We start from the raw sequence: 12877 nt of genomic DNA, 5'->3' as shown, positions 1-12877 counted from the left end.
AAATCTTTAAAACATACTACCGAAGTGCCTAACTGAGGGGCTAAGGGAAACATATGGCGTTAAAAGTTAGCGAGTCTTAAGCTTTAATCGTGCTAGCCTAGAAATGCTTTGATATTTCAACCCAATCGTTTAACTCCGTACTAAATCAGAATCAGTTCGCTTTTTTCAATTCACAATTTATTTACAAGGTAAATCCTACACATGACGTACGCGGCTTTTTGCCGTCATCGAGGGCTGTATGTCAGATAAAGATGTACTCTGTTTGCGTTTCAAACTTTTTGATTCCATCATGAAACCTTCCTTTGTGGGCCTCCCCTGCAGCAGTTGGTCCATTCGGGGGTATGTGATGCATATCCTTCTTCTCCCGAGGTCCCGCCAATTAATTGACCAATTATGGAACTTGTCTCCAATTCCACACCACACGAGGTATCAGTATGAAATATCTTGTATACGGAAGGGGGGGGGGAAGAATTAGACAGATGCTGAGTATCTTCAAAGTGAACTTGGGATTTCAACGCCGGGAGACATCCACAGATCGATCACGTGACCTGTCTTCGTAGAGATGATTGGAAACGGCAAAGAAAAGAGTAAAAAAAGACTCAGACCCAAATAAGAAAGGATCGAACAGTGCCGAGAAGACAGAGAACATTTCCAGTTAGTGCCTGACCACCAGAAACGATCTCGGCATATGATGTGATCAGGTCCGGGGCCTAAAAAGAGAAAGAGAGGGCAATTGGCTAACTCCTGTTGTCAGACCATCTCCCCTCTTCTCGCAAAATTCTTGCAGAAACGCCCAAATATCTTCGCATTACTTTACAGGTTTTTGATACTTCCCAGTGGATCCTGCATTCTCTCGAATCCCTCGAATCCCTCAAATCCCTCAAATCCCTCGAATCTCCTTATTCCGTGCACGAAAAGGCGGGCCATGTAACCGCACCCGCGTACCGCCCTTCTAAGCTCTTCCATCCCCGAGCGAGCTACACCATATACTTGAATCATTCAACGTGCTTGATGGGCCAATTCATCACCACCGACGATTAGACGATTTGAGGTCGTCATTTATACCACGTGGGATCCACACTAAACCTGACCTTCGGTCCTCGAGAGCTATTTTGATTTCCATTCCGAATCAATAACTAAGATCAATATTTCTCAATGCGGCCGCAGTAAGTCCATGAAGACTCCTGGAATTTCGCCAGAGCCAGTTCTAATTATTTGTTTGCGCCCTGTCTAGACGCGAATACCATATTGTTGTTTTGGGTGCTGGTAGGAGCCTCGACTCCTGAGATTTCCCTATAGGTCACAGGCTGACCACAGGCATTCCCATGCGACGCAATTACAGGAGGTGTCGGAAAAAGTTGCTTAACAGGTTCGTTCCTTGTGTTCCCCGCCTTGCCCTGAGTCCTCAAGCTGATCGACAATCCCCTTCCAGCCCAATTCGTTCAAAATGTCTGGATCGAAAGCTACGACCCCACGATCGAGGATTCGTACCGGAAACAGATTGAGGTAGACGTAAGTGGTCCACCATGTGCTGCAAATAGCTCCCTCACTAACCAAGCTTAAAAGGGTCGGCAATGTATACTGGAGATGTGAGTAACTCGGTGGTTTGGAAATGGCATGATGCTAAATTTTCGAAGTCTTGACACCGCAGGAACAGAACAGTTCAGTAAGTCTTTCTCAAATCTGCACATCTAATCATGTGAGGTCAAAGCTAATAACCTACAAGCGGCAATGAGGTAAATCTAGTCCCCAACCCATCCACCACCACGATAGATTCCGCGGACGGACCTTGCGAAAAGTACACCGCATTAACAACGCTATCTACAGAGAGCTATACATGAAGCAAGGCCAAGGCTTCCTCCTCGTCTTCTCCATCACTAGCACGTCCTCTTTAAACGAACTCTCCGAGCTCCGCGAACAAATCATTCGAATCAAAGACGACGAAAACGTCCCAATCGTGATCGTGGGCAACAAATCTGATCTGGAAGAAGACCGCGCCGTACCGCGCGCCCGCGCCTTTGGCCTATCCCAAAAATGGGGTAACGCCCCATACTACGAGACCTCTGCCCGGCGCCGCGCAAACGTCAACGAAGTCTTTGTCGATCTGTGTCGCCAGATCATCCGCAAAGACTCTGAGGGCTCAAGGAGCAACAGCGATCCCAACCGCAAGCGCGATGGCTCGAACCGCCATGACCGCAAGAAAGAAAATCGCCGGCCAAGAAATCGCCGCGGACCGTGTGTTATCCTTTGATTTCAACAATTTGAAGGGCCCTTTGACCAGGACCCTTGTCTTATTTTATTTTCATGCGATACGACCCTCTGCGATCTACCACCCGACGGTATAATACATCTTGACACGGATGTTCTTTCCATTTGTTGCCAACATGTCTATTCCGCTCCCCCCATATAAAACCTTGTTTCACTGCTACAGATTTGTATTTTTTTTTCTTTTGTTCTGGGCTGCTCACTATTGGTGCCACCCTTTTTTTTAATATTTGATATATTTGAGGTTTGGTTGATCTGGACTAAAAAGACGAAAGCTTTTCACGAGATGGAGGAAAAAAGTGCTTTCTTTTGATCCCGTTGCTCTAATCCTTTGGTTGATGGGTTCGTGCTAGATAGATCCCTTGAATGTTTGGCATGTGGCGGAACCTTTTGCCATCAACATGGAAAGGTGTGAAAATAGAGTACTGGATATCATAAGCGATCCGAACCTTTTCCTGTGATAATCTCCTTGGACCGTGCTGTACAGCTCTAAGGGCCTACCCGACTAAAGAATGATAGCCTGGAAGAGGCCTGTAGACTACAAGATTTTCTACAAGGTGATGGTCCACTACATACTTTCATTTCACCATTCCAAAATCTCATGTCGAGTCAGTAGCCTATGAACGTGCGTCTTCCATTAAATGTTTTCTCGGAGTTATGCTAGGGGAAATTTTGCATGCCTCATTCCAACCTGTCGGTGCTTTACATCCGGAACACGCCAAACCTGGTTTGCACATCGGGCTCAGCCTTGCCACTAAGCGCAGCTGCCAGACCCAAGCCCAGCATCTTCCTCGTCTGAGACGGTGGGATGATTCCATCATCCCACAAACGAGCTGATGAAAAGGTCGCTTCGGATTCGCGGTCAATGCGTTCTTTCAAAGTGGGATCGGCGGTTCGTCCGACAGCCTTCATAACGGCAGAGAGTTGCTCAGAACCCATAACGCCGATCTTAGCATTAGGCCACATGAAGAGAAGACGAGGCGAGTAGGCACGACCGCTAGCAATAGCAGTTAGAAAAATTCTAGAGACAGACCAGGCAGAAAAACCTACCACATCCCGTAATTACCAGCACCAGCGCTGGACCCAAACACAACTGTGAACTTGGGGACATCGGCGCAGGCAACGGCAGTGACAAGCTTGGCACCGTTCTTCGCGATGCCGCCCTTCTCAGCATCGGCGCCGACCATGAAGCCTGAGATATTCTGCAAAAAGACAAGAGGGATTCGCCGTTGCGCACATAGTTCGATAAAGTGCGCTCCCTTGAGCGAGGACTCGGAGAACAAAATTCCGTTGTTAGCAACGATACCGACACGGTGGCCATGAATGCGGGCAAAGCCTGTTACCAGGGTCGAGCCATAATCACGCTTAAACTCGGCGAATTCACTCCCATCGACAATTCGCGCAATGATCTCGTGGACGGGGATCTGGCGACGTAGATTCGTTCCCACGATTCCGTTTAGCTCATTAGGGTCGTACAGCGGTTCTTTCACGACAAGCGAATCTCCATTTCCGTTCTCCAGCTGGAGCGGAATTGTCGTGGTAGGGTAGTTGAGATTTGCGACAGAGCGGCGAGCAAGGACAAGAGCATGTGCATCGTCGACAGCCAGGTAATCAGTTACTCCGGAAATGCTCGAATGCAACTGGCCGCCACCCAAGTCCTCGGCGGAAACCTCCTCCCCCGTCGCGGCCTTGACGAGAGGCGGGCCTGCTAGGAAGATTGTGCCCTGGTTCTCAACGATGATAGTCTCGTCGCTCATAGCAGGTACATATGCACCGCCCGCTGTGCAGGGACCCATAACAACGGACAGTTGTGGGACCCCGAGGGAGCTCATGCGGGCCTGGTTGAAGAAGATCCGGCCGAAGTGATCGCGGTCTGGGAACACATCTGCCTGGTGTGGCAGGTTTGCGCCACCAGAGTCAACGAGGTAGATACAGGGGAGGCGGTTCTCTTGTGCAATCGCCTGTGCGCGGAGGTGCTTCTTTACTGTGATGGGATAGTAGGTGCCGCCCTTGACGGTGCTGTCGTTAGCAACAATCATACAGTTAACACCCTCGACCATCCCGATGCCGGTGATTATTCCGCCCGCTGGAACATCCTCGTCGTAGACACCGTGTCCTGCAAGTGCTGATAGCTCGAGGAAAGAGGTGCCTGGGTCGACTAGGGCGGAGATGCGGTCTCTTGGGAGCATTTTGCCGCGTGCGATATGCTTCTCGCGCGCTTTGTCGTGTCCTCCGCGTGCAATTTTGGTGTGTAGGCTGTTCATCCGGTCTAAGAGTTCTTGCATTTGTTCGCTGTTTTCGCGATACTCGTCTGAGGAGGTATCCACTGCTGTGGGGAGGATGGAGAGGGCTGAGGCATGGTGAGGATGTGTATAGCTTGCTACGGTTCTATAAAATGGTCGCGTAGTATTGGTTGGCTGGAGATATTTGCGTGGTCCGGGTCGTGAGCCCCAGCTCCAAAGGACGAGCGGGGACGGGGCACGCATTGCGGGGAAGAGGGTGGAGTGTAGCTGATTCTGAGAAGAGGATGGCAGAGCTCGGCTCAAGTTGAAACGAAGAGGTATGTATAGGTATACTGTGAGTTTTCAAAGTATTTAACCTCACTTGAACAGCGAACAGCAGAAGAGAAGTGAGGCACAAAACTGGGGTTTCCCCAAATGCGGAGGTGCGACGATTGCCGCTTGTACCCGAGGGCCATCATCATTCCCATGAGAGGACCAAAAGAGACCAAAAGATGTTGGAAATTTAGCGAGCTGGAGAGAGAAGAGAATACAAATACCAATCTGGAGATATATCATGGAACTAGCTAGAAGTTCAAAATAAAAAGTGAAGGATTGCATGTTCCAAGGTGGGAAACTCGTGCACAACTATAGCGTAACAACCTTGTCCTTGATTGCGCGCCGAGGACTACCGCACCTCCTGCACATATTTAAGAAGTCCACCTCCCCAAAGACATTCCGTTCGGATTTTGTATTCTGCATTGAATCTCTCACATAACCATGGCCTTTTTGACCCTTCCCTCTCTCCTTCGCACATCAACGCGTGCGGTGCGGCTAAACCACATCCCCGCACTCACCCCATGTTTCCGCTCCATCTCAACGAAGCACCCCACGGGCTTTGAACCTCCATCCGAGGAGGAACTCCTAGAGCTACGAGAACGCGTGCAAGATTTCACAAGTAGATTGCGCCAGGCTCTTGTCCATGTCGCATTTCTAACCTTGCTGCAGGGCGAGAGATACCAGCCGATGTTGCTGCACGGACAGATGAACAGAATGAGTTCCCAGCAGAAATGTGGAAGAAGATGGGTGATGCTGGGTATGGGCTCTCCCAATTGCTCGGTTCTCTTCTTTGGGAAGGGAGCATCTTATACAGCATACTAACAGATATGAAGGTTCCTCGGTGTCACAGCCAACGAGGAGTACGGTGGCTTGGGGATGGGCTACCAGGCACATTGTGTGGTGATGGAAGAGATCAGCCGAGCATCTGGTAGGTATTCTAGTATACAGTCATTTGAAAAAATCGATTTAACCTCCATTCTGGACAAAAAGGAAGCATCGGTCTCTCTTATGCCGCCCACTCCCAGCTCTGCGTGAACCAGCTCTCTATCAATGGTTCGACAGAACAAAAAAAGCGCTTTCTTCCTGATCTCCTATCAGGCGAGAAGGTCGGTGCTCTTGCAATGTCGGAGCATTCGGCTGGCTCCGATGTAGTCAGCATGAAGACCACGGCGAAGGAAGTTGATGGAGGCTGGCTCTTGAACGGAACTAAGATGTGGATTACCAACGTGAGTCGTTCCGGTGGTATAGATGGTATTGGAGTTTCCGACCTGATTGCTCACCCTTCCTTACAGGGCCCCGATGCCGATTATATTGTCGTGTACGCCAAGACACAGCCTGAACTAGGCTCCAAAGGTATCACGGCGTTCCTGGTCGAGAAGACCTTCAAAGGCTTCTCGTGCGCACGTAAACTGGACAAGTTGGGTATGCGTGGCTCTAACACAGGAGAACTAATCTTTGAGGATGTTTTCGTTCCACGGGAGAACCTCCTGGGTGAGCTGAACCGCGGTGTCCGCGTACTGATGGAGGGTCTGGACTTAGAGCGACTCGTCCTGAGTGCAGGACCATTGGGGTGAGCCATCTCATATCACAGTACACCCATGACATTCTAACACCCACAAGAATCATGCAAGCAGCACTTGACCTAGTCCTTCCTTACACTCATGTGCGCAAACAATTCGGTGCACCAATCGCCCACAATCAGCTGATTCAGGGCAAGCTTGCGGACATGTACACCAAACTGGCTGCCTCGCGTGCGTACACCTACGCCACGGCACGGCAGGTAGACAACGCCGCCGTGGAACCTGGTGAGATGACCGTCCGCACTCAGGACTGCGCCGGCGCAATCCTCTACGCCGCTGAACGTGCGACCGAATGCACGCTTGATGCCATCCAGCTCATGGGAGGAAGCGGGTACATCAACGAGATCCCTGCTGGGCGCCTTCTCCGGGACGCGAAGCTGTATGAAATTGGTGCCGGTACAAGTGAGATCCGCAGGATGGTCATTGGCCGCGCATTCAACAAGGAGTATGCTTAAAATAAAAGTATTATCCACAAAAAATTGCTTCATGTTGGACGATGCTATCTCTTTGCAGAGTAGATGCAAATTCATCCTAGTCGTTGTACATATCATAAATGTCCCTACATCAAACATTTCCAACACAACGGTCCTACTTCTTCTGTCTCGCAGATCTGCGCACCGGTGGTGCCGCACGCTTCGCAACCTTTTCATCACCGCCTTTCCGCAACGCAACCCTCTTCGGACGAGGTGAGGCTGTGTCCTCATCGGTGTCATCCTTCTGTGCAACGGCCTTCCTCTTCCACCCCCTCTTCAACGGAATCACGACCTTCGGCGGTGAGGACAGTTTCATCGAGCGGAAAGAGTCCGGATCCGGGTCGGGGGTTGTGTTTGAAGCATCCCCCGCATCCCCAGCATCAACTGCCGAAGTATCCGAAGAGACAACACCGGACATCTCGTCCTCGCTATCGGGCTCATCGTCGGTGCCGTCACCAGCGAACATTTCATCGTCAGCCAGCGACGGATCGACGGGCTTGGATTCAACGTGTCGCGTTTTCAGGCGTGACCTATCCAGCGCCGGCTGGGCAGATTTGAAAACCTCCCGCCAGTTCTCTAGAAGCGCGACCTTGTCTCCCGTGTCCGGCTCATACAAAATGGCGACGTCCTGGTCCCGGTCAAACGCAGGTGTTTTCCACACCACGCCCTGGAAAGAGGCAGTATCTGGCACCAAAGGTGATTTAGACGGTGGGATTTTGGCGATGTGACCCTTTGGACGGGAAGATGTCTTGGTTCGTCGTGGTGCTGTCGCTGCGATCGCGGTCCTTTTCTTTCTCTCTGCGCTTTGTTCGACGGTTGCATCATCGTCGTGATAATCGTCTGAATAATAGTCCCAGTCGCTGAAGTAGTCTTCGACATCAATCCCTGGGTCCTCGTATAGGGCGGCTTCGTAGTATGAGGAAGCGGCGAGATCGTCCTGGATAAGCACCGATTTGGTTAGGGTCTGAATTGATGATGTGTTGTCATGCGGAACTGATGGCACGAGTTGGTCGAGGCATCGCCCTAGGATTGAACTTACGACCATGTCTGGGACTAAATCCTCGTACATGTATTCATCCTCGAATTCATAGTACTCATCGTCGTCAGACATCTTGGAGTGGACGCCGAGGGGGAAAAAAGATGAAAAAGATTAGGTGTCGAGAGTTTCGACAAGGCGTCTGCTAAGTGAATGAAAATCACTGAACGAAAGCAAATCAAGCAAAGATGTCTATAGCGCAAGCAAAACAAGGCTGCACAGCTGACGTGACGGAGTGAAGACCGGACTGATCGTGCATTGAAGAAGATGACAATCCTGCTAACATAAGCCTTGGCGCTTCTCCACTCTAGTGATCTACATAGCATTCACCCTCAACTTTGTTGTGCTCTGTCTTCAAGTCTTGACCACGGGGAAGACGATGAAGGCTGAAGAGAGTTGAGCATCGGGGGCTACTTGGGATAAGCCTGCCATATAAGAAGGCAAAGCATATTGAGGCCTGAGAAACTAGGCATCCATGTAGCTGTACAAAAGTTCGATGGAGACTCGGATTTTATGATACAATTTATGTTAATTCATTCTAGACTTGGTTTTCTGGGCTTTCTCTGGGTTTCCTCTGCACGAAATGTCTATCAGGTCTCGTGCTCTGCGTCCACTTTTGACTTCGCCTTCCGTTCTGTATGCAGTAGTGGCCAACAACTACATGAAAACTGCACGCAATAGTTTAGAGGTCCGATCCGGATAAAGAAAATGTTTACTATAAAAGGCATAGTACTTCAAATTTATTGAATGGATTGGTCCATTTGAAGACTGTCACCTGTTAGTGTGCGGGCCACTCATCTCATAGAATACATGTCGATTGCTTGAATAGATGTCGGAAGTTCTCAAGATCTACGTCATACTAATATATATATACTAGCCCTCCCCCCCTCCCTCCTCCTTTTTTCTTTCCTTCTACAACCATCCCACACGATGTGCCTCGGCAGGATCCCCATCGTTCGTCCCCATTGGGACGCCCACCTGCTGAAGAGGATTGAATTTAATAAATCAACTACATCCTTCTGGAAGACACTACCTGTATGGGTTGAAATTTGAAATTGAAACCCACATCACCTCAGTGCTTGGGTATGGGTTAAGGGCCCTAACCTTTATTCAAGTGCGGAGAATCCGCGGATTCCCATGTCTGGGTTTGGTGTCCTCAGTGGAGATTGCAACCCCTGCAGTCTTTGTTGGTGGCGGATAACCTGGATTCTCACTCCTCTCATCTTCGCCTGTGTTTGGGAGAGATCCAGGGCCCGGGTCTCTCTTCAAGTACCGAGCATTCGCATTCTTGATACCCGGGTTTGATGTATTGGGTGGAGACTGTGGCACTCGTGCTCTTCATCTGGAACTGATCATTCGGGCTCTTAAATCCGCCTGCCTGATGATTGATAATTGTCACGAGACTCCAATGTATGAAAGACATACCCCCAGCTGGAGTTGACGTCGTGTGGGATTGGTTCAATCAACTCCTGTGGATGTCTTTCTTATCCCAATCTAGACTAGCAGCTCTTCCCAATGAGTTTTCTGCTGGCTCAAAGTTCAACTATGTTGAACATTTCTTGGTGAATACTTCACTCTCTACCGGGAGCCTTTCCCACGTGGCGTTCTCTCGGTTGGGCCTTCACCACGATGTCATTAATACCAGCGTGGTACAACACCACAGCTCAAAACTGCTGTCTGGAATGGAAAAGATCCAGTGGAGGAAATCGAACCGGTCGAACTTGAAGAGGAAAACAAATTTGGCAACCCGTGCCACCCGAGAAACCGAAGAAACGAGAGGCCTCAACTGCCCATCGAACGCGCTGGAGAAGAGAACAGACATGGCAGCCCATGCCAATGAGCCCCGAAGGAACAAAAGACTCAAGCGCCTATCGAACGAGTCCCAAAGAAGGAATTAGGCACGGCAACCGTGCTTCAAATGCCCATCGAAAGGACCACTCCCATTTGAAAACAAAGAAAACGACCAAAAAAAAACACTAATAATATTATCCAATAACAAAAAACAACCAAAGAAAGCAATTCCACTATCGGTATGGCCAACATCGATATCCCAAAGCAAAAAGAAACGCCAAAATCAGATTGATGATCAAGGTGGATGAACCTGAGACAAAAACACCAAAAACCCCCGATCAAAGTGAATGAAAGTGAACCACCAAAAACACCAAAAAAAACACTCCAGATCGAAGTGGAGGAAAGTGATGAATGCCTCAAAACACTTAAAAAAGTCCAAGACAACGAATCAATGAATAAAATTCAAGGCAAATCAAAGGGAAATTGGAGGATGTTGGATTTAACCTATGTACGAGGTACTCTTTCCAGCTGGTTGTATTTATCCCATAGGGGTTTCTTCCAGCTGGTTTTAACGAGGCCTCAAATTCATGTCGGAGGAGATGATTGTTGAGTTCTACTCTGTGGAATGATGGCAACTGGACTTACTGCTGGACAGTCCGAGGGAGGGCATGGCACCTCTCTTTCGGGCTGTCCAGCGACCAACTCAAAGGGTTTTAGTAATTGATGTTGCGATATGATTCGGGGGAGGGCATGGCACCTCTCTTTCGGATAGTCTAGTGACCACAAAAAAAAACTTTCATGAAAATACTTGGATTCCTCATAGAATAGATATAAAGGTATTAAATTAAATATTGAATAACTTCAGATACACGCTAAAGAAGTTGATAAGTCTCCAATCTCATTTTGATAGTTGACTCAATTCTCTTCCAATCAAATGTTGTTGCAGTAAATTTCCCAAATACCTGAGCATCCCAACCAATCCAAGAATGCCTCATTGAGTCCTTGTCGCAAAAGTTCATCTCCCATGTAGTACCTTCTCGTCTTCTCCCGCACAGCTGTTCCTAGGGCACCCTGAAGAGGTTTCCCTAACCGAATTGTTTCGATGGATCTCAGGAGATCCGTCCAATAGATACTCTCTGGCCGCCAACGTCGTTCCTCATCTGCGGCTAATGCAAGTCTTTGGAATTCAGGCAGTGATTGAACAGTCTCCCAAATTCTAGGGGCCTCATAGTATGACGGTTTGCCATACTTCTTTAAAACTTTCTGGGTATATTCAGGATCAACCATTTGTCGAGAAGTTCGTTGTAAATAGTCAATCTGTTGGTCTATAAGATTTTGGATATCTTTTCTCTCTTGGGCCGCGTCTTCTTCTTTCTCCATCTCGTCGAGATGATGGGTAAGCTCATCTCTCAATTTTCGCAAGCGGTATCGTATCCACTCAGGATAGAGAGTGTTCGTATCTGCATAAGGGCGGACGTTGGTGATATAGCTGGAGTCATAAACTTTCGGCGTGGCAGAACGGTACGAAGTGATGGTTGATATTCGCTCCTTCACACCTTTTGCCCGGGCAGCCAGATGACAGACTTCGCCGCCTTGGAGCATGATAGCATGACCAATCTGGGGGCCCTCAACCTTCCCAGTGTATGATTAGTGAGGGCCTTTCGTTTTGAATCCGGATTCTTGCACACCTTCTGAGCCTCCCCGTCTCCCTTTTTGATGTATGTCTCGCCTCCGATCATGCCCTCAGTATGGCTCAGCATCAATACACAAACATAAGGATATGAGTCGTAGCTTTGATTGAATCAGTGTTGTTAGTGTTCCAAGGAAGGTGCTAAGGATTGAACTTACTGCCACGGAATGATAGCACTAGCATCTCTCAAAGGGTCATAAGCTCGGTCTTCGGGAGTCAGCTCAAGCCTTTCTACCGCTGGCTCAGGTTTCAGATTGCTGGACAATTCTGCGATGGTAGTGCCTTCAACCTGGATGTTAGTGTGCCCTATTTCTGTTGGCATCACCACCTCTAAAGGCACACCGACTGCTTCGGACACAATCCTCATTGTCTCGGGGTGCGTCCAAAAGTCATAAATAAACTTTGACTGCTTCGCCGCGCCACGAAGAACCAAAGTCCCCGGGAATGGCGAGTTGGCACATTTGTCTATGACATCCTTTTGGAACAGAGCCCTTCGGTAGGCTTTGACACCTTCGGCTGACAATAATGAAAAGGGTACTGTTCCCGCAATGAGGGATGCAGTTGGACTCTGGCTTAGACGCAAGTCTTGTAATGTAAATTTCTTTGGAGATGGAATGTAATTGAGGTGCACCTGTTGGGTCAGATTTTGGAGGTGAAGTTTCGGGCTAAGCGTAGAGAATTGACTAGATCCACATACATTTGGATAAAATACATCTTCCTTGATGAGCCTTTGGGAAGAGTCCCAGGTATCTTGCTTCAACACGTTGAAAGGACTCATCATGGGCATAAATTGTGAGCCAAATAGATAGAACCTAACAAGGTATTTGCCTTCGTTTTGGAATTTAAAAAACAAGAGTTATGACCTACGAGCCAGAAGAACATTATTGCAGCTGAAATTCGTCCTTAAATAATCGGTGCAGCCAAAGCTGTAGCGGCTTCGATTGACTCACCTGGGCAGTCAGTGCGCTTCACCTGATAAGCCATTTCCTATACAGGAAGTTCTGTCCGGGGCATGTCACCGAGCTTGCACAAGTATGATCCGAACAGATATCCACGTTTGAAAAATTGCTGTCACTATTAAGGAATGAGCTGACACTTGACATTGCCCTCGGGAGCAGTGAGTTTACTATAATACCAGAAACTTGCAGGGCAAGAGATAGATCTACAGTTTTTTGTATCTCCCGAAAGATGACCCGAAAGCTTATCGCTGTCTTGTAATCCCTTCAAGCTGTCACCCTTGGCTTCATAGATAAATTGGAAGCCTGGGAGTCGTCAGTTGGACACCATAGGAGCCGAGATGAGAGTTCACTATATCACAACACCATTTATGTTATAACCAACACTTCCAAGATTGACAAGATTGAAGCGTAGTGTTTAAAATCCGATATAAAATGGAGAAGATCGTTTCATAGTGCTATCTATGGACTTCTTCCAATTTATCCAGCATAGAAAATCATAGGATTGCTCTCGAAGGAACTGTGTGT

At 48.5% G+C, this 12877-nt stretch overlaps 5 protein-coding genes across 5 annotated transcripts; 2 read left to right on the top strand and 3 right to left on the bottom strand.

Moving 5' to 3' along the window:
* Positions 1-1155: 1155 nt before the first annotated feature.
* Pdw03_7208 (Ras-related protein RSR1) lies at positions 1156-2251 on the top strand (the record flags this gene model as incomplete). The annotated part of the gene is made up of 8 exons (XM_014678644.2): positions 1156-1166; positions 1235-1266; positions 1343-1369; positions 1433-1512; positions 1567-1589; positions 1638-1666; positions 1727-1736; positions 1828-2251. The coding sequence occupies 8 exons, from the start codon at positions 1156-1158 to the stop codon at positions 2249-2251; spliced, it is 636 nt and encodes a 211-aa protein (XP_014534130.2).
* Positions 2252-2967: 716 nt separating this feature from the next.
* Positions 2968-4751, bottom strand: Pdw03_7207 (3-methylcrotonyl-CoA carboxylase, beta subunit (MccB), putative; the record flags this gene model as incomplete). The annotated part of the gene is made up of 2 exons (XM_014678645.1): positions 2968-3262; positions 3316-4751. The coding sequence occupies 2 exons, from the start codon at positions 4749-4751 to the stop codon at positions 2968-2970; spliced, it is 1731 nt and encodes a 576-aa protein (XP_014534131.1).
* A 513-nt stretch (positions 4752-5264) lies between these two features.
* On the top strand, positions 5265-6858 carry Pdw03_7206 (Isovaleryl-CoA dehydrogenase IvdA, putative; the record flags this gene model as incomplete). The annotated part of the gene is made up of 6 exons (XM_066101592.1): positions 5265-5442; positions 5493-5580; positions 5657-5751; positions 5814-6049; positions 6116-6393; positions 6444-6858. The coding sequence occupies 6 exons, from the start codon at positions 5265-5267 to the stop codon at positions 6856-6858; spliced, it is 1290 nt and encodes a 429-aa protein (XP_065956675.1).
* A 133-nt stretch (positions 6859-6991) lies between these two features.
* Positions 6992-7987, bottom strand: Pdw03_7205 (AT hook motif family protein; the record flags this gene model as incomplete). The annotated part of the gene is made up of 2 exons (XM_066101591.1): positions 6992-7840; positions 7916-7987. The coding sequence occupies 2 exons, from the start codon at positions 7985-7987 to the stop codon at positions 6992-6994; spliced, it is 921 nt and encodes a 306-aa protein (XP_065956674.1).
* A 2646-nt stretch (positions 7988-10633) lies between these two features.
* Positions 10634-12171, bottom strand: Pdw03_7204 (ubiquitin-conjugating enzyme e2; the record flags this gene model as incomplete). Its single annotated transcript, XM_066101590.1, has 5 exons — positions 10634-11335; positions 11392-11494; positions 11552-11675; positions 11736-12024; positions 12091-12171. 5 exons carry the CDS (start codon positions 12169-12171, stop codon positions 10634-10636), a joined length of 1299 nt encoding a protein of 432 aa, XP_065956673.1.
* Between the last annotated feature and the right edge of the window lie 706 nt (positions 12172-12877).

The sequence above is a fragment of the Penicillium digitatum genome, chromosome 2, assembly GCF_016767815.1.
Source record: "Penicillium digitatum chromosome 2, complete sequence".
Taxonomy (NCBI): domain Eukaryota; kingdom Fungi; phylum Ascomycota; class Eurotiomycetes; order Eurotiales; family Aspergillaceae; genus Penicillium; species Penicillium digitatum.
This window is presented reverse-complemented; position numbering and strand designations above follow the sequence as displayed.